The sequence below is a fragment of the Salmo salar genome, chromosome 14 (assembly GCF_965601325.2).
Source record: "Salmo salar chromosome 14, fSalSal1, whole genome shotgun sequence".
NCBI lineage: Eukaryota > Metazoa > Chordata > Actinopteri > Salmoniformes > Salmonidae > Salmo > Salmo salar.
Window position 1 is genome coordinate 56,280,074 of NC_138304.1, and position 19,777 is coordinate 56,299,850.

The 19,777-nt window shown below is 41.2% G+C and overlaps 1 protein-coding gene across 5 annotated transcripts in view; it reads right to left on the reverse strand.

Moving 5' to 3' along the window:
• The window catches only part of ndc1 (NDC1 transmembrane nucleoporin), a 30,745-nt gene extending 24,341 nt beyond the window's left edge, over positions 1–6,404 (reverse strand). For 2 of the 5 annotated variants that reach the window (XM_014141471.3, XM_014141472.3), the window contains exons 1-2: positions 6,090–6,404; positions 581–701 (exon numbers count right to left, since the gene is read on the reverse strand). In XM_014141471.3, coding sequence (XP_013996946.1) covers positions 581–701; positions 6,090–6,128 — 160 coding nt within the window. In that variant the 5' untranslated portion in view covers positions 6,129–6,404. Of the gene's footprint in view, positions 1–580; positions 702–946; positions 1,006–6,089 lie in introns of all 5 variants that reach the window. The other 3 variants (XM_014141473.3, XM_014141469.3, XM_014141474.3) reach the window with 2 other exon arrangements.
• Positions 6,405–19,777: the final 13,373 nt, after the last annotated feature.

Sequence of the window (19,777 nt, forward strand, 5' to 3'; positions counted from 1 at the left end):
ATTACAATAATGTGCTTACAAGCAGTCTCCGACATAACTGTCTTAGCTGGCTACACAGCCAGAGAACGACTACAGTAAGGTAAGTTAGTCTGACTGGCTACACAGCCAGAGAACGACTACAGTAAGCTAAGTTAATCTGACTGGCTACACAGCCAGAGAACGACTACAGTAAGCTAAGTTAGTCTGACTGGCTACACAGCCAGAGAACGACTACAGTAAGCTAAGTTAGTCTGACTGGCTACACAGCCAGAGAACGACTACAGTAAGCTAAGTTAGTCTGACTGGCTACACAGCCAGAGAACGACTACAGTAAGCTAAGTTAGTCTGACTGGCTACACAGCCAGAGAACGACTACAGTAAGCTAAGTTAGTCTGACTGGCTACACAGCCAGAGAACGACTACAGTAAGTTAGTCTGACTGGCTACACAGCCAGAGAACGACTACAGTAAGTTAGTCTGACTGGCTACACAGCCAGAGAACGACTACAGTAAGCTAAGTTAGTCTGACTGGCTACAGTAAGCTAATACATTTTGACATTGTGTTCAAGGTGAGCGTATTGGCGTATGAAAAGTTCTCTTACCGGAGATCCAGAGTATCGGGTGAAACAGGCTGAATCTGCTGAGAACGACAAACAGGGCTGTGGTGGGAAGCAGCAGCAGGACAGACCACGCCATACTGGCTACTGCTCTCCAACAAATCACCTGGAAACACCACCATTCATACATCACATTGGGAAGTGACTCTTATGCCATAATTGTGTTCCCTGAAAAAAAATGTTAGCCTGAATAAGCCTAGCTGAGGAACGCTGAACTCTGTTCTCTTACATCGAGGTGGAGTTGAGTTCTGATCATCGGTCGCGTGACTTGCTAGCGACAACATTGAGGCACCATCAGTTGATGCTTGTAAAAATACATTTTTTTTTAACGCCAATTCTGAAAACAATTACCTGTAACTATGTTTCTTCTGTACAATCACATTCCTCCCATAGGGAGCTGAAATTCATACCTGAAAAAAATATATATATATTTAAAAACATTGCGAATACAACCACTGACTTTTTCCTCCTTTGTGTTGCGCAACTCAGTGAATGGCACATAGTCGTACAGGACAAACATAGGTACAGGTAAGGGTTTTCAAAATAGACATTTTTACAAGCGTCGACTGACAGTGCCTCAATGTTGTTGCAAGTAAATTACACTCCACCTCGATATAAGAGAACAGAGTTGAGTGTTCTTCAGTTAGAATAAACCCATCCCTCTACTAGAGTTGCAAAGGGTCGGAAACTTTCCAGTAAAGTTCCAGAATTATTCCATGGGAAGTTAAGCGCCCGGGAATTTGGAGAATTTAGCTTAAATTCATCAAAACAAGTTAGCTTATAACAGTGAACTTTTTTTTTGTGGGATACACATAAGGCAATTCTAGGTCTTGTGGCATATTTTGGTTAAACTATCCCCTATTCAATGGAATTGCAACACTCTGCATGCAGTGCACTATTCCATCACATGTACAGCTGATTCTCAAGATCTGGCACACTAATGAGATGCTATTGAGCCCACACTACTACACTGTCTGAGCCAAGGACTACATTCTTTCTGGTAAGTTGATTACAATACTGGGTGGGGTGAATATATTTTATATGACATATGATTTTTTGTTAGCTAGTAAATAGTAGCCTACAGCAAAGTGTGTTTAAATCATTTCTAATTTCTTAACACTTTCTGCTAGTTAGTTTTTGCTACCATGTTGGTTTTAGCTTGCTTGAGCCTGCTAACTGAGGAGTGTTAATTCACCTGTTTCCATACATGTTTCATTTTAAAACATCTTACAAGAGGAGTTGTTTAATCTAACTGCTTAACTATTTATCTGTACATGGAATTGTATGTTTTTTTTGTACAAATTTTATTCCTAATCTTCACAGGAAAATGCCACGGACACCATCTGATGTGTGGAGACATTTCACTGCAGCTAATGTAGAAGGAAAAGCTGTGTACATTTGCAAATACCGCGACAAATCATATGTGAACAATGCAACAAAGATGCAGAATAATTTGTCCATGTGCATAAAGTTCCCTCAGCGCTCACAACAAGTAACGTCTGACTAAAGTCCCTCTACTTCTATTGGAGGTGAAAATGATGAATCAGGCACCTTATCGATAGCAACAGCTCATGGTCCTCCTGGAATCAGAAGTTTTTTTGACTCAATAGAGGAACGTAGTCAGAGAAATGCTGATGAATGTCTTGCTCGAGCTGTGTATGCAACTGGTTCACCTCTGATGCTCACAGGCAATGTGTATTGGAAGAGATTTCTGAATGTTCTTCGCCCAGCATACACCCCTCCAACCAGACATGCTTTATCTACTCATTTACTGGATGCAGAGTTCAACAGAGTTCAAGTGAAGGTCAAGCAAATCATAGAGAAAGGAGACTGTATTGCAATCATCTCTGATGGGTGGTCGAAAGTTCGTGGGCAAGGAATAATTAACTACATCATCGCCACCCCTCAACCAGTATTCTACAAGAGCACAGACACAAGGGACAACAGACACACCGGTCTCTACATTGCAGATGAGCTGAAGGCAGTCAATGACCTTGGACCACAGACGGTATTTGCACTGGTGCCAGACAATGCTGTGAACATGAAGTCTGCTTGGTCTAAAGTGGAGGAGTCCTACCCTCACATTACACCCATTGGCTGTGCTGCTCATGCATTGAATCTGCTCCTCAAGGACATCATGGCACTGAAAACAATGGATACACACTACAAGAGAGCCAAGGAAATGGTTGGGAATGTGAAGGGTCATCAAGTTATAGCAGCAATCTACCTCACCAAGCAAAGTGAGAAGAATAAGAGCACCACATTGAAGCTGCCCAGCAACACCCGTTGGGGTGGTGTTGTCATCATGTTTAACAGTCTCCTGGAGGGGAAGGAGTCTCTCCAAGAAATGGCCATACCACAGTCTGCCGATATGGACAGCCTCATCAAGAGGATCCTCCTGGATGATGTATTTTGGGAGAGAGTGGTAAGCAGCCTGAAACCTATAGCAGTAGCCAATGCACAGATTGAGGGAGACAATGCCATCCTGTCTGATGTTCAGACTGCTTGCAGATTTAAGAGAAGAAATCCGTACTGCCCTGCCCACTTCACTGTTGCTCCAAGCAGAGGAAACTGCAGTTCTGAAATACATCAAAAAGTGTGAAGACTTCTGCCTGAAGCCCATACACGCTGCAGCGTACATGTTGGATCCCAAGTATGCTGGCAAGCGCATTCTGTCTGGCACATAGATCAACAAGGCCTAGGGTGTCATCACTACCGTGTCTCACCACCTTGGCCTGGATGAGGGCAAGGTTCTTGGCAGTCTGGCAAAGTACACTTCCAAGCAAGGGCTTTAGGATGGAGATACAATATGGTAGTCGTGCCAAACATATCTCATCAGCCACCTGGTGGAAGGGACTTTGTGGATCTGAGGCTCTTTCCCCTGTTTCCTCCATCATCCTCCAAATCCCACCAACATCAGCCGCCTCAGAGCGCAATTGGTCCTTGTTTGGGAACACACACACCAAAGCACACAACAGGCTGACCAATACAAGGGTTGAAAAATTGGTGGCCATCTGGGCAAATGAGGCTTTTTGAGCCTGACAACGAGCCATCCTCAACAAGGTTGGAAAGTGACAGTGAAGATGAGGCCTCAGAGTCTAATGTTCAAGAGGTGGACATTGAGGAGGTCCAGGGAGAAGACATGGAAGCCTGAGAGGAAGACAACCAAAGCTTTAGTTTCTAGACTATCATTTTACAGATTTATGTTAAACGTTTCTGGGAGATGTGATGGATCATTGGGGATCATTCAATATTCCCTTTCTTTTGTTGTTCAGTGAAATCATCCCATGTGAAGGGTCAACTAATTTAATTAAAGTTAAATTCGTAACTAAATTGGTTATTTTTTTATTTCTATTGGAAGGATTTAATCATTTGCAGTTATGTCTACTTATGATAAGGTAAAATGTTTTTTCTCCATACGATATGGTAAATATCCAATGCAAAAAACATCTACATTTAATTGCCATTAATATTAATTTGCATACATTCCTGTTAATTCACATTAATTCCCACGGAAGTTTTCCACCTCTGAGTAATCCCCAAAACATGCAACCCTAGTGGTGACACTGTCTGTGATTTATTTAGAATTCAAGGAACACTTAACCAGCATGGCTACCACAGCATTCTGCAGCGATACGCCATCCCATCTGGTTTGCGCTTAATGGGGCTATCATTTGTTTTTCAACAGGACAATGACCAAACACACCTCCAGCCTGTGTAAGGGCTATTTGACCAAGAAGGAGAGTGATGTAGTCCTGGCATCCACAATCACCCGACCTCAACACAATTTGAGATGGTTTGGGATGCAGTGAAGGAAAAGCAGCCAACAAGTGCTCAGCATATGTGGGAACTCCTTCAAGACTGTTGGAAAAGCATTCCTCGTCAAGCTGGTTGAGGGAATGCGAAGAGTGTGCAAAGCTATCATCAAGGCAAAGGGTGGCTACTTTGAAAAATCTAAAATATATTTTTGCTTACTACATGATTCCATGTGTTATTTCATAGTTTTGATGTCTTCACTATTATTCTACAATTTATAAAATTGTCAAGAATAAAAGAAAAAAAGCCTTGAATGAGTAGGTGTGTTCAAACCTTTGACTGAAATTATGACCAATTCCTCAGTAGCCTATTCATGCAGGCTATTGGGAAACACAAGCACTTCTTACCTCAAAAAATTGCCTTGCTATTTATGTTGAATAAATTAGTCTTAATTTGAACTAAGCAAGCTGCTAAATCGTTCATTTTACATCTAGGGCTATAGGGCTACCTGCTTTTATCAAAGCAAACCATGGCAAAACTGAATCACAATCATCAACCTAGATTTTAGTCTGTAGCTTAAACACCTATTGAAATGACAAGTCATTCTCAGGAAATGGGCCATTTATAACAGCTTATATGATTAACATCAGGCATATAATAACAGAAATTGCCAGAAAATAGCCTAACATTAAAAAAAATTACGTTAGTCCAAGTGGTTCTTGCTTTAGAGATTGAGATCCTCTGTCCCAACTTTCATCACTCAAACTCTCCTGTTGGATTCATCTATGTTATGGACATATGCAAAGGGGATTTATTTACAATTATAAACATGGTTTAAGCCCTGAATGCTGACTGACTGAAAGCAGCGGTATATCAGACCAAATACCATGGGCTATGAGAAAGCTTTCCTTTTAATTATGTTGGTACACAGTTTATTACAGCAATAAGGCACCCCGGGGGTTTGTGGTCAATATACCACGACTAAGAGCTGTATCCAGGCACTCAGCTTTGCATCATGCACAGGAACAGCCCTTAGCAGTGGTATATTGGTCATACACCATACCCCCTTGTGCCTTATTGCTTAATCATAGCAGTCAAACGAGTTAAATCGCCATCCATTGATGGAAAATGATCTGGCGAGTTTAATTAGGGTGAATAATTTTATGTCTTGCCACATATTCAGTCATGTCATAGCTTGCAATAACTATTATTTTGAGAATAACACGAATTACACTTCTAATGTCGTTACAAGTTACTATGTTATTCCTTCTAATTGGATCGATAACATTATGGAAAAGGGTTTATTGTATAAATATGGCAACTCCACTCTTGCTGTGAAAAGAAACTAACTATTGGGCTGGTTTTCCAGGCCTTTTGTGCGGGTTTTGAGTAGTATGTTTGGGCTAGAAATAGTAGCTCGGAGCCAGACCCTCTGGTCAAAGCTGAATGCTACGTTAAACTACTAAGTTACCTAACTTATGTGAAACTTGAACATCAAGCTAGCTTTTCTACAATTACAGACAGCCAGCAACAACTAGTGTTGTTGTTGTTGTTATACTAGCAATGAAATGTAGCTACTGTTACTAGCTAACTAGTTAGTTAATAGCAAGCTAGCTACTGTAATTGGATAACAACCACGGGTAACTAGCTAACTAGCTACTGTAATTGGATAACAACCACGGGTAACTAGCAAACCAGCTAACTGTGGTTTAGTTGTTTAAAATAGGGCAGTGCTTACCTTACGAACGAACCAACAACTTTGATCCGCTGAAAACATTTTGTTTCGATAAAGATTTTTTTTGATCCGACTTGCAAAAAAAAATAAAGTGTTGATAAAATGTGCCTCATGTGCTCGCTAGTCGTCAAACTCCTCGACAATATCTCATTCTTGTGCAGTTTCACATATAGCGCGGCACATGCATTCAAAGGACATGTCAGGACCCCTTTCACAGTCTGTCCAAAGAGATTACAGCATGAAGAGAGACTAAAACCGCTTCTCCAAGACAAATCTCACAGTCTGTAAAAGCGATGTCATGGTGACGACGGCGAATTCAACTCATGCGGCGCCCCCAACTGCGCATGTGCAGTCCGTCATTGGGTCTCGCCACCCCAACAGCGCATGTGCAGTCCGATCGGGGTCTCGCCGCCCCTACTGCGCATGTGCAGTCCGTCATAGGGTCTCGCCGCCGCCCCAACTGCGCATGTGCAGTCCGTCAAACTCAAAGGACTTCTCCATCGATATAAAGTTGTTTTTGATGAAAAATGAAAACATGTCACTTTCACGACGTTGGAGTAATAACATGTTCAACTACTTAAGACATTGGCTCGAATCTTGGTTCTGCTTTTAGATTTCGAGAAAATTAACAATAATTTTTTTTTTTTTTTTTCACTTCTCTCATTGACTTCTCAAACCCCCTAAACTCCGGTCTGTTTGGTCCGTTTCGGGAAGCGTCCCCAGAAGGGTCGTGATGTTGCGTCTCTGGGTTTAGAAACTCTGTGGTCTGTCACATAGAAATTAGGTGGTGGGCCGATGCCGAAAAAACGTGAAGTTGATCGATCCCCATCGAGGGAGGACCTGATCTTTTGTATATAACAGTACAACATTCTTATAATGACTATAAAAATTTGTTGGCACCTTAACTTGTCATAAAAAAATATATTTCAACACCCTTTCTACTCAGGCAAATTTGCAAAATGCTAAACTTGGAACCAATAGGATCTTTCGTACATACCCCTCGTGATGAAGACAGCCAATGGCTGTAGGATGTAAACACAGCCTCCAATGAAAACTCGAGCTGCTTCCTGTACGTGCGTGTAAGTGTGCGCAGAGATGGAAATTAGATCTGTTTTGGAGTGAAATGCAACAGGAATTGCCCTACTGCCTCTGATCTGGCGAACTAACTAAACACAAATGCATCGTTTGTAAATTATGTCTGAGTGTTGGAGTGTGCCCCTGGCTATCCATAAAAAACACGAAAATGGTGCCGTTTGCTTTGTTTAATATAAGGAATTAGAAATTATTTATACTTTTACTTTGGATGCTTAAATATATTATATCAATTACATTTTATTTTGCTACTTAAGTATATTTACAATCAAATCCTTTTAGACTTTTACTTTAGTAGTATTTTACTGGGTGACTTTCACTTTTACTTGAGTAACTTTCTATTATGGTATCTATACTTTCACTCAAGTATCACAATTGGAGACATTTTACACCACAAGTCAACGGTGTTTCCTCTTCAGAGATGACCAGGGATGTTCTCTTGATAAGTGTGTGAATTGGACTATTTTCTGTCCTGCTAAGCATTCAAAATGTAACGAGAACTTTTGGGTGTCAAGGAAAATGTATGGAGTGATAAAATACATTATTTTATTTAGGAATGCAGTGAAGTAAAAGTAAAAGTTGTCAAAAATATAAATAGTAAAGTAAATTACAGATACCCCCCAAAAAACGACTTAAGTAGTGCTTTAAATAATTTTTACTTAAGTACTTTAAACCACTGCCATAGCCAATTTATTAAAAGCTAACCAATGTTAGTTTGACTAGCCAAGCCAGCTACTGTAAATGTCAATTTGCCTGCCCAGGAGGCTCGTGTTTCATTAGCTGTCTCGCTGTCAGTGAATTACATTGTTGAATCATGTTTTGGCATAATTATATGTCTCATTTTAAGTAACTAGTTGCAGGCTTAAATAAACATTAAATCATATACTTTGCATAGAAACCTAAATAAAAGCATGTAGATAGAATGATGTGTCTCGTGTATGTTAGAATGGAGGTTAAAAACTACAGTAACATTTGCGTATTAGCCAACAAATCATAACCTACACATAAACCATACCTTGCAATACAATCTTGTCTAAAAACAGTTGTACAATGTGCTCTGCAAAAAGAAAACCAGAGTTTGATTTCTAAACCAGATGAGTTCTCAAATAGCAGCTGCCCAATTCCATGGTGGGCATGGATAATGCTGGATGTATTGAACTATAAGGTAAAGAGAATGATAATCCAATTCCATGGTGGGCATGGATAATGCTGGATGTATTGAACTATAAGGTAAAGAGAATGATAATCCAATACCATGGTGGGAATGGATAATGCTGGATGTATTGAACTATAAGGTAAAGAGAATGATAATCCAATACCATGGTGGGCATGGATAATGCTGGATGTATTGAACTATAAGGTAAAGAGAATGATAATCCAATACCATGGTGGGAATGGATAATGCTGGATGTATTGAACTATAAGGTAAAGATAATGATAATCCAATACCATGGTGAGAATGGATAATGCTGGATGTATTGAACTATAAGGTAACGAGAATGATAAAGATCCTGACTTTCTAAATTCTTTCCAATCAATTCATTGTTCTACTGACTATGACTGAGTGTGAGAATTGTTTAACATAATGTACATTTCATACATATACACACAAACACATTTAATGTTTCACTATTTATTGAGTACGGGGACAAATTGTAAAGGTGTCTCAGGCAGTTTATAGAGAGAGAAGTGCTGCGGGAGGCACAATCTTTACAATGTTGCTGTCCAGATATGACAGCTTTACCATCTATGCCAAAAGGCTGGACCGCTAATGGAGACTGTAGAACTGTCATCAACCCATGCTTCAGTATTCCCCCTTCTCTCTAGGAGCATTCGTGTGCCCAGGCGACATACAGTTGAAGTCAGAAGTTTACATACAGTTAGGTTGGAGTCAATAAAACTCCTTTTTCAACCACTCCACAAATGTCTTGTTAACAAACTATAGTTTTGGCAAGTCGGTTAGGACATCTACTTTGTGCATGACACAAGTCATTTTGCCAAGAACTGTTGCCAGACAGATTATTTCACTTATAATTCACTGTATCACAATTCCAGTGGGTCAGAAGTTTACATACACTAAGTTGACTGTGCCTTTAAACAGCTTGGAAAATTCCAGAAAATGATGTCATGGCTTTAGAAGCTTCTGATAGGCAAATTCACATCATTTTAGTCAATTCGAGGTGTTCCTTGTGGATGTATTTCAAGGCCTACCTTCAAGCTCAGTGCCTCTTTGCTTGACATCAAGGGAAAATCAAAAGAAATCAGCCAAGACCTTTGTAGACCTCCACAAGTCTGGTTCATCCTTGGGAGCAATTTCCAAATGCCTGAAGGTACCACGTTCATCTGTACAAACAATAGTACGCAAGTATAAACACCATGGGACCACGCAGCCGTCATAACGCTCAGGAAGGAGACGCATTCTGTCTCCTAGAGATGAATGTACTTTGGTGTGAAAAGTGCAAATCAATCCCAGAACAACAGCGAAGGACCTTGTGAAGATGCTGGAGGAAACAGGTACAAAAGTACCTATATCCACAGTGAAACGAGTCCTATATCGACATAACCTGAAAGGCCGCTCAGCAAGGAAGAAGCCACTGCTCCAAAACCGCCATAAAAAAGCCAGACTACGGTTTGCAACTGCACATGGGGACAAAGATCGTACTTTTTGGAGAAATGTCCTCTGGTCTCATGAAACAAAAATAGAACTGTTTGGCAATAATGACCATTGTTATGTTTGGAGGAAAAAGGGGAAGCCTTGCAATCCGAAGAATACCATCCCAACCGTGAAGCACGGGGGTGGCAGCATCATGTTGTGGGGGTGCTTTGCTGCAGGAGGGACTGGTGCACTTCACAAAATAGATGGCATCATGAGGGAGGAAAATTGTGGATATATTGAAGCAACATCTCAAGACATCAGTCAGGAAGTTAAAGCTTGGTCGCAAATTGGTCTTCCAAATGGACAATGACCCCGAGCTGGTGTATTGTGGGAAGCTTGTGGAAGGCTACACGAAACGAAATTACCAAATACTAATTGTGTGTATGTGAATTTCTAACCCACTGGGAATGTGATGAAAGAAATTAAAGCTGAAATAAATCACTCTCTACTTTTATTCTGACATTTCACATTCTTAAAATAAAGTGGTGATCCTGAAACTGACCTAAAGACAGGGAATTTTTACTAGGATTAAATGTCAGGGATTGCGATAAAAAAAACTGAGTTTAAATGTATTTGGCTGAGGTGTATGTAAACTTCCGACTTCAACTGTAGGTGTATCGAAAGGATCCCACCCTGGTCACCAGTGTAGCTGACCGATGCAGGGAGAGATAAGTGCCTTAGCAGAATTCTACCCACTGCATGTTACAGTAGTAAAATTATCTGTGTTTCACCTCGTCAAATTTATTTTATATTGAATTTAGTCTTCGAGATGCTGTAACGAACATGTGTATGTAACCAGAAGGTTGCTGGATCCAATCCCCTAGCTGACAAGGTCAAAATCTTTCGTTCTGCCCCTGAGCAAGGCAGTTAACCCACTGTTCCCATCACGCCGAAGACGTGGATGTCGATTCAGCCCCCCCCCCCCCCCCCCCCTTTATCAACTCTCTGGGGTTGGGTTAAATGCGGAAGACACATTTCAGTTGAATGCATTCAGTTGTACAACTGAAGAGGTATCCCCCTTTCCCTTTCCCTCTCTGTAGTTGGCACTCTAAAATACACATTCTTCACAGTCTAGTGCAAGACAAAACCCACAAAGAAAAGACAACAGGCCAAGGCCATATGTGGTCTCAATGTCTAACAGTGATGGCTGGGCTTGTTCAAACTGCAGTAGGATGGTTCTCCTCACAGGTGAGGGAATCAGCTGAGCCCATGCTTGCTGAATAGCACCTGGTTGGTCTCTGGGATCAGGACACAGGAGAGGACAGCTGAATAGATCATGGAAGACAAAAGTGAGAAAAGAATGAATCACAGCAAAGGATTGTAGTTTATAAGCAAGAAAATGCTCTGCATCCTACTGCAACTTAGCTACAGATTGTACACCAGAAAACGTGATTTAAACAAAGGATTGTTGGAATGTCCATTACTGGACGTTACAGGTTTGCCTATACATAACGCTGCCATAGATTCTTCAACTAACCTGGTATTGGCGATAGTCTCTTCATTCTCAATTCTGGAAATTTGGTAACTTACATTGCATTCAGAAGGTATTCAGACCCCTTTCCTTTTCCCACATTTTGTTAGGTTACAGCCTTATTCTAAAATGGATTTAAAAAAATGTCTCAATCTACACAGAATACCCCATAATGACAAAGCAAAAAACAGGTTCTTAGATAATTGAGCAAATGTATTCAAAAGAAAAAACATTCAGACCCTTTGCTATGAGACTATAAATTCAGCCCAGGTGCATCTTGTTTCCATTGATCATCCTTGATGTTTCCACAACTTCATTGGAGTCCACCTGTGGTAAATTCAATTGATTGGACATGATTTAGAAAGGCACACACCTGTCTATATAAGGGTCCACAGTTGACAGTGCATGTCAGAGAAAAAAAACAAGCCATGAAGTCGTAGGAATTGTCTGTAGAGCTCCGAGACAGGATTGTGTCGAGGCACATATCTGGGGAAGGAAACCAAAACATTTCTGCAGCAAAGAAGGTCCCCAAGAACACAGTGGCCTCCATTATTGTTAAATGGAAGGAGTTTGGAACCACCAAGACTCTTCCTAGAGCTGGCTGCCCAGCCAAACTGAGCAATCGGGGGATAAGGGCCTTGTTCAGGGAGGTGACCAAGAACCCGATGGTCACTCTGACAGAGCTCCAGAGTTCCTCTGTGGAGATGAGAGAACCTTCCAGAAGGACAACCATCTCGGCAGTACTCCATAAATCAGGCCTTGTGTTAGAGTGGCCAGATGGAAGCATCTCCTCAGTAAAAGGCACATGACAGCCCGCTTGGACTCTCAGACCATGAGAAACAAGATTCTCTGGTCAGATGAAACCAAGATTGAATGCTTGGATGCCAAGCATCACGTCTGGAGGAAACCTGGCACCATCCCTACATTGAAGCAAGGTGGTGGCAGTATCATGCAGTGAGGATGTTTTTCAGCGGCAGGGACTGGGAGACTAGTCAGGATCGATGGAAAGATGAACTGAGCAAAGTACAGAGAGATCCTTGATGAAAACCTGCTCCAGGGGTTTACCTTCCAACAGGGGCGAAGGTTTACCTTCCAACAGGACGACAACCCTAAGCACACAGCCAAGACAAAACAGGAGTGGCTTCGTGACAAGTCTCTGAATGTCCTTGAGTGGCCCAGCCAGGGCCCGGACTTGAACCCGATCAAACATCTCTGCAGATACCTGAAAAAAGCTGTGCAGCGATGCTCCCCATCCAACCTGACAGAGCTTGAGAGGATCTGCAGAGAAGAATGGGAGAAACTCCCCAAATACAGGTGTGCCAAGCTTGTAGTGTCATACCCAAGAAGACTCAAGGCTGTAATTGCTGCTAAAGGTGCTTCAACAAAATACTGAGTAAACGGTCTGAATACTTATGTATATGTGATATTTCCTTTTTTAAAATTGTTAATACATTTGCAAAAATGTTGATTTATGAGGGAGAAAAAACAATCCATTTTAGAATAAGGCTGTATCTCAACAAAATGTGGAAAAAGTAAAGGGTCTGAATACTTTCTGAATGCACTGTTAATTAAAAACATAGACTGAACCAATTGCAGTCTTTTTTTGCAATAGAGGGCATAACAACCACATGAATTGATGATCAAATTAAAAGCCATATCAGGCTCCTCTGAGAAAGTCAAGTTTTCAGGAGAAGATCAAAACAATAAAAGCATGTCATCCTGTTTTTCTTTCCTAATCATTTTTATTTTTTATCTTCATTTATTTTTATTTATCCTCATGTTTCCACATTAGCCTTTTTATATACTCCATTTATACTTTATATACTATTCTGTCTTTACTGTATGTTTCCATTCGTTTCATAATGAAAAAAGCCTTACAGTATGTGTTATAAAGCCTTACAGTATGTGTTATAAAGCATTACAGTATGTTATAAAGCCTTACAGTATGTTATAAAGCCTTACAGTATGTGTTATAAAGCCTTACAGTATGTGTTATAAAGCCTTACAGCATGTGGTATAAAGCCTTACAGTATGTGTTATAAAGCCTTACAGCATGTATTATAAAGCCTTACAGTATGTTATAAAGCCTTACAGTATGTTATAAAGCCTTACAGCATGTTATAAAGCCTTACAGTATGTGTTATAAAGCCGTACAGTATGTGTTATAAAGTCTTTCAGTATGTGTTATAAAGCCTTACAGTATGTTATAAAGCCTTACAGTATGTGTTATAAAGCCTTACAGCATGTGTTATAAAGCCTTACAGCATGTTATAAAGCCTTACAGTATGTGTTATAAAGCCTTACAGTATGTGTTATAAAGCCTTACAGTATGTGTTATAAAGCCTTACAGTATGTTATAAAGCCTTACAGTATGTTATAAAGCCTTACAGCATGTTATAAAGCCTTACAGCATGTGTTATAAAGCCTTACAGCATGTGTTATAAAGCCTTACAGTATGTTATAAAGCCTTACAGTATGTGTTATAAAGCCGTACAGTATGTGTTATAAAGTCTTACAGCATGTGTTATAAAGCCTTACAGTATGTTATAAAGCCTTACAGTATGTGTTATAAAGCCGTACAGTATGTGTTATAAAGCCTTACAGTATGTGCTATAAAGCCTTACAGTATGTGTTATAAAGCCTTAGTGTGTATTAATGCCTTACAGTATGTGTTATAAGGATTTACATTATTATAAAGCCTTACAGCCTGTGTTATAAAGCCTTACAGTATGTTAAAGCCTTACAGCATGTGTTAAAGCCTTACAGTATGTTATAAAGCCTTACAGCATGTGTTAAAAAGCCTTACAGCATGTGTTATAAAGCCTTACAGTATGTTATAAAGCCTTACAGTATGTTATAAAGCCTTACAGCATGTTATAAAGCCTTACAGCATGTGTTATAAAGCCTTACAGCATGTTATAAAGCCTTACAGTATGTGTTATAAAGCCTTACAGTATGTGTTATAAAGCCTTACAGCATGTGTTATAAAGCCTTACAGTATGTTATAAAGCCTTACAGTATGTTATAAAGCCTTACAGCATGTTATAAAGCCTTACAGCATGTGTTATAAAGCCTTACAGCATGTTATAAAGCCTTACAGTGTGTGTTATAAAGCCTTACAGTATGTGTTGTAAAGCCTTACAGCATGTGTTATAAAGTCTTTCAGTATGTGTTATAAAGCCTTACAGTATGTGTTCATTGGTTTCATAGTGAAATATAGCCTTATTATTTTTTATTTTTTCACCTTTATTTAACCAGGTAGGCTAGTTGAGAACAAGTCCTTTATTTAACCAGGTAGGCTAGTTGAGAACAAGTTCTCATTTGCAACTGCGACCTGGCCAAGATAAAGCAAAGCAGTTCGACACATACAACAACACAGAGCTACACATGGAATAAACAAACATACAATCAATAATACAGTAGGAAAATCTATATACAGCATGTGCAAATGAGGTAGGATAAGAGAGGTAAGGCAATAAATAGGCTATGGTGGCATAGTAATTACAATATAGCAATTAAACACTGAAATGGTAGGATGTGCAGAAGATGAATGTGCAAGTTGAGATACTGGGGTGCAAAGGAGCAAGATAAATAAATACAGTATGGGGATGAGGTAGATTGAATGGGCTATTTACAGATGAGCTATGTACAGGTGAAGTGATCTGTGAGCTGCTCTGACAGCTGGTGCTTAAAGCTAGTGAGGGAGGTAAGAGTCTCCAGCTTCAGAGATTTTTGCAGTTCGTTCCAGTCATTGGCAGCAGAGAACTGGAAGGAGAGGCGGCCAAAGGAAGAATTGGCTTTGGGGGTGACCAGTGAGATATACCTGCTGGAGCGAGTGCTACGAGTGGGTGCTGCTATGGTGTCCAGTGAGCTGAGATAAGGCGGGGCTTTACCTAAAAGAGACTTGTAGATGACCTGGGGCCAGTGGGTTTGGCGATGAGTGTGAAGCGAGGGCCAGCCAACGAGAGCGTACAGGTCGCAGTGGTGGGTAGTATATGGGGCTTTGGTGACAAAACAGATGGCACTGTGATAGACGGCATCCAATTTGTTGAGTAGAGTGTTAGGGGCTATTTTATAAATGACATCGCCGAAGTCGAGGATCGGTAGGATGGTCAGTTTTACGAGGGTATGTTTGGCAGCATGAGTGAAGGATGCTTTGTTGCGAAATAGGAAGCCGATTCTAGATTTAATTTCGGATTGGAGATGCTTAATGTGAGTCCGGAAGGAGAGTTTACAGTCTAACCAGACACCTAGGTATTTGTAGTTGTCCACATATTCTAAGTCAGAACCGTCCAGAGTAGTGATGCTGGACGGGCGGGCAGGTGCGGGCAGCGATCGGTTGAAGAGCATGCATTTAGTTTTACTTGCATATAAGAGCAGTTGGAGGCCACGGAAGGAGAGTTGTATGGCATTGAAACTCATCTGGAGGTTAGTTAACACAGTGTCCAAAGAAGGGCCAGAGGTATACAGAATGGTGTCATCTGCGTAGAGGTGGATCAAAGAATCATCAGCAGCAAGAGCGACATCATTGATGTATTCAGAGAAGAGAGTCGGCCGAGAATGGAACTCTATGGCACCCCCATAGAGACTGCCAGAGGCCCGGACAAGAGGCCCTCCGATTTGACATACTGAACTCTATCGGAGAAGTAGTTGGTGAACCAAGCGAGGCAATCATTTGAGGAACCAAGGCTGTTGAGTCTGCCAATAAGAATGTTGTGATTGACAGAGTCGAAAGCCTTAGCCAGGTCGATGAATACGGCTGCACAGTATTGTTTCTTATCGATGGCGGTTATGATGTCGTTTAGGACTTTGAGCGTGGCTGAGGTGCACCCATGACCAGCTCTGAAACCAGACTGCATAGCGGAGAAGGTACGGTGAGATTCGAAATGGTCGGTGATCTGTTTGTTAACTTGGCTTTCGAAGACCTTAGAAAGGCAGGGCAGGATGGCTATAGGTCTGTAGCAGTTTGGGTCTAGAGTGTCTCCCCCTTTGAACAGGGGGATGACCGCGGCAGTTTTCCAATCTATGGGAATCTCAGATGATACGAAAGAGAGGTTGAACAGGCTAGTAATAGGGGTTGCAACAATTTCGGGCAGATCATTTTAGAAAGAGAGGGTCTAGATTGTCTAGCCCGGCTGATTTGTAGGGGTCCCGATTTTGCAGCTCTTTCAGAACATCAGGTATCTGGATTTGGGTGGGGGAGGTTTGGGCGAGTTGCTGTGGGGAGCGCAGGGCTGTTGACCGGGGGAGGGGTAGCCAGGTGGAAAGCATGGCCAGCCTTACAGTATGTGTTATAAAGCCTTACACTATGCGTTAAAAAGCCTTACAGCATGCGTTATAAAGCCTTACAGTATGTTATAAAGCCTTACAGCATGTGTTATAAAGCATTACAGTATGTTATAAAGCCTTACAGTATGTTATAAAGCCTTACAGTATGTGCTATAAAGCCTTACAGTATGTGTTATAAAGCCTTAGTGTGTATTAATGCCTTACAGTATGTGTTATAAGGATTTACATTATTATAAAGCCTTACAGCCTGTGTTATAAAGCCTTACAGTATGTTAAAGCCTTACAGCATGTGTTAAAGCCTTACAGTATGTTATAAAGCCTTACAGCATGTGTTAAAAAGCCTTACAGCATGTGTTATAAAGCCTTACAGTATGTTATAAAGCCTTACAGTATGTTATAAAGCCTTACAGCATGTTATAAAGCCTTACAGCATGTGTTATAAAGCCTTACAGCATGTTATAAAGCCTTACAGTATGTGTTATAAAGCCTTACAGTATGTGTTATAAAGCCTTACAGCATGTGTTATAAAGCCTTACAGTATGTTATAAAGCCTTACAGTATGTTATAAAGCCTTACAGCATGTTATAAAGCCTTACAGCATGTGTTATAAAGCCTTACAGCATGTTATAAAGCCTTACAGTGTGTGTTATAAAGCCTTACAGTATGTGTTATAAAGCCTTACAGCATGTGTTATAAAGTCTTTCAGTATGTGTTATAAAGCCTTACAGTATGTGTTCATTGGTTTCATAGTGAAATATAGCCTTATTATTTTTTATTTTTTCACCTTTATTTAACCAGGTAGGCTAGTTGAGAACAAGTCCTTTATTTAACCAGGTAGGCTAGTTGAGAACAAGTTCTCATTTGCAACTGCGACCTGGCCAAGATAAAGCAAAGCAGTTCGACACATACAACAACACAGAGCTACACATGGAATAAACAAACATACAATCAATAATACAGTAGGAAAATCTATATACAGCATGTGCAAATGAGGTAGGATAAGAGAGGTAAGGCAATAAATAGGCTATGGTGGCATAGTAATTACAATATAGCAATTAAACACTGAAATGGTAGGATGTGCAGAAGATGAATGTGCAAGTTGAGATACTGGGGTGCAAAGGAGCAAGATAAATAAATACAGTATGGGGATGAGGTAGATTGAATGGGCTATTTACAGATGAGCTATGTACAGGTGAAGTGATCTGTGAGCTGCTCTGACAGCTGGTGCTTAAAGCTAGTGAGGGAGGTAAGAGTCTCCAGCTTCAGAGATTTTTGCAGTTCGTTCCAGTCATTGGCAGCAGAGAACTGGAAGGAGAGGCGGCCAAAGGAAGAATTGGCTTTGGGGGTGACCAGTGAGATATACCTGCTGGAGCGAGTGCTACGAGTGGGTGCTGCTATGGTGTCCAGTGAGCTGAGATAAGGCGGGGCTTTACCTAAAAGAGACTTGTAGATGACCTGGGGCCAGTGGGTTTGGCGATGAGTGTGAAGCGAGGGCCAGCCAACGAGAGCGTACAGGTCGCAGTGGTGGGTAGTATATGGGGCTTTGGTGACAAAACGGATGGCACTGTGATAGACGGCATCCAATTTGTTGAGTAGAGTGTTAGGGGCTATTTTATAAATGACATCGCCGAAGTCGAGGATCGGTAGGATGGTCAGTTTTACGAGGGTATGTTTGGCAGCATGAGTGAAGGATGCTTTGTTGCGAAATAGGAAGCCGATTCTAGATTTAATTTCGGATTGGAGATGCTTAATGTGAGTCCGGAAGGAGAGTTTACAGTCTAACCAGACACCTAGGTATTTGTAGTTGTCCACATATTCTAAGTCAGAACCGTCCAGAGTAGTGATGCTGGACGGGCGGGCAGGTGCGGGCAGCGATCGGTTGAAGAGCATGCATTTAGTTTTACTTGCATATAAGAGCAGTTGGAGGCCACGGAAGGAGAGTTGTATGGCATTGAAACTCATCTGGAGGTTAGTTAACACAGTGTCCAAAGAAGGGCCAGAGGTATACAGAATGGTGTCATCTGCGTAGAGGTGGATCAAAGAATCACCAGCAGCAAGAGCGACATCATTGATGTATTCAGAGAAGAGAGTCGGCCGAGAATGGAACTCTATGGCACCCCCATAGAGACTGCCAGAGGCCCGGACAAGAGGCCCTCCGATTTGAAATACTGAACTCTATCGGAGAAGTAGTTGGTGAACCAAGCGAGGCAATCATTTGAGGAACCAAGGCTGTTGAGTCTGCCAAAAAGAATGTTGTGATTGACAGAGTCGAAAGCCTTAGCCAGGTCGATGAATACGGCTGCACAGTATTGTTTCTTATCGATGGCGGTTATGATGTCGTTTAGGACTTTGAGCGTGGCTGAGGTGCACCCATGACCAGCTCTGAAACCAGACTGCATAGCGGAGAAGGTACGGTGAGATTCGAAATGGTCGGTGATCTGTTTGTTAACTTGGCTTTCGAAGACCTTAGAAAGGCAGGGCAGGATGGCTATAGGTCTGTAGCAGTTTGGGTCTAGAGTGTCTCCCCCTTTGAACAGGGGGATGACCGTGGCAGTTTTCCAATCTATGGGAATCTCAGATGATACGAAAGAGAGGTTGAACAGGCTAGTAATAGGGGTTGCAACAATTTCGGGCAGATCATTTTAGAAAGAGAGGGTCTAGATTGTCTAGCCCGGCTGATTTGTAGGGGTCCTGATTTTGCAGCTCTTTCAGAACATCAGGTATCTGGATTTGGGTGGGGGAGGTTTGGGCGAGTTGCTGTGGGGAGCGCAGGGCTGTTGACCGGGGGAGGGGTAGCCAGGTGGAAAGCATGGCCAGCCTTACAGTATGTGTTATAAAGCCTTACACTATGCGTTAAAAAGCCTTACAGCATGTGTTATAAAGCCTTACAGCATGTTATAAAGCCTTACAGTATGTGTTATAAAGCCTTACAGTATGTGTTATAAAGCCTTACAGCATGTGTTATAAAGCCTTACAGTATGTTATAAAGCCTTACAGTATGTTATAAAGCCTTACAGCATGTTATAAAGCCTTACAGCATGTGTTATAAAGCCTTACAGCATGTTATAAAGCCTTACAGTGTGTGTTATAAAGCCTTACAGTATGTGTTATAAAGCCTTACAGCATGTGTTATAAAGCCTTACAGTATGTGTTATAAAGCCTTACAGTATGTGTTATAAAGCC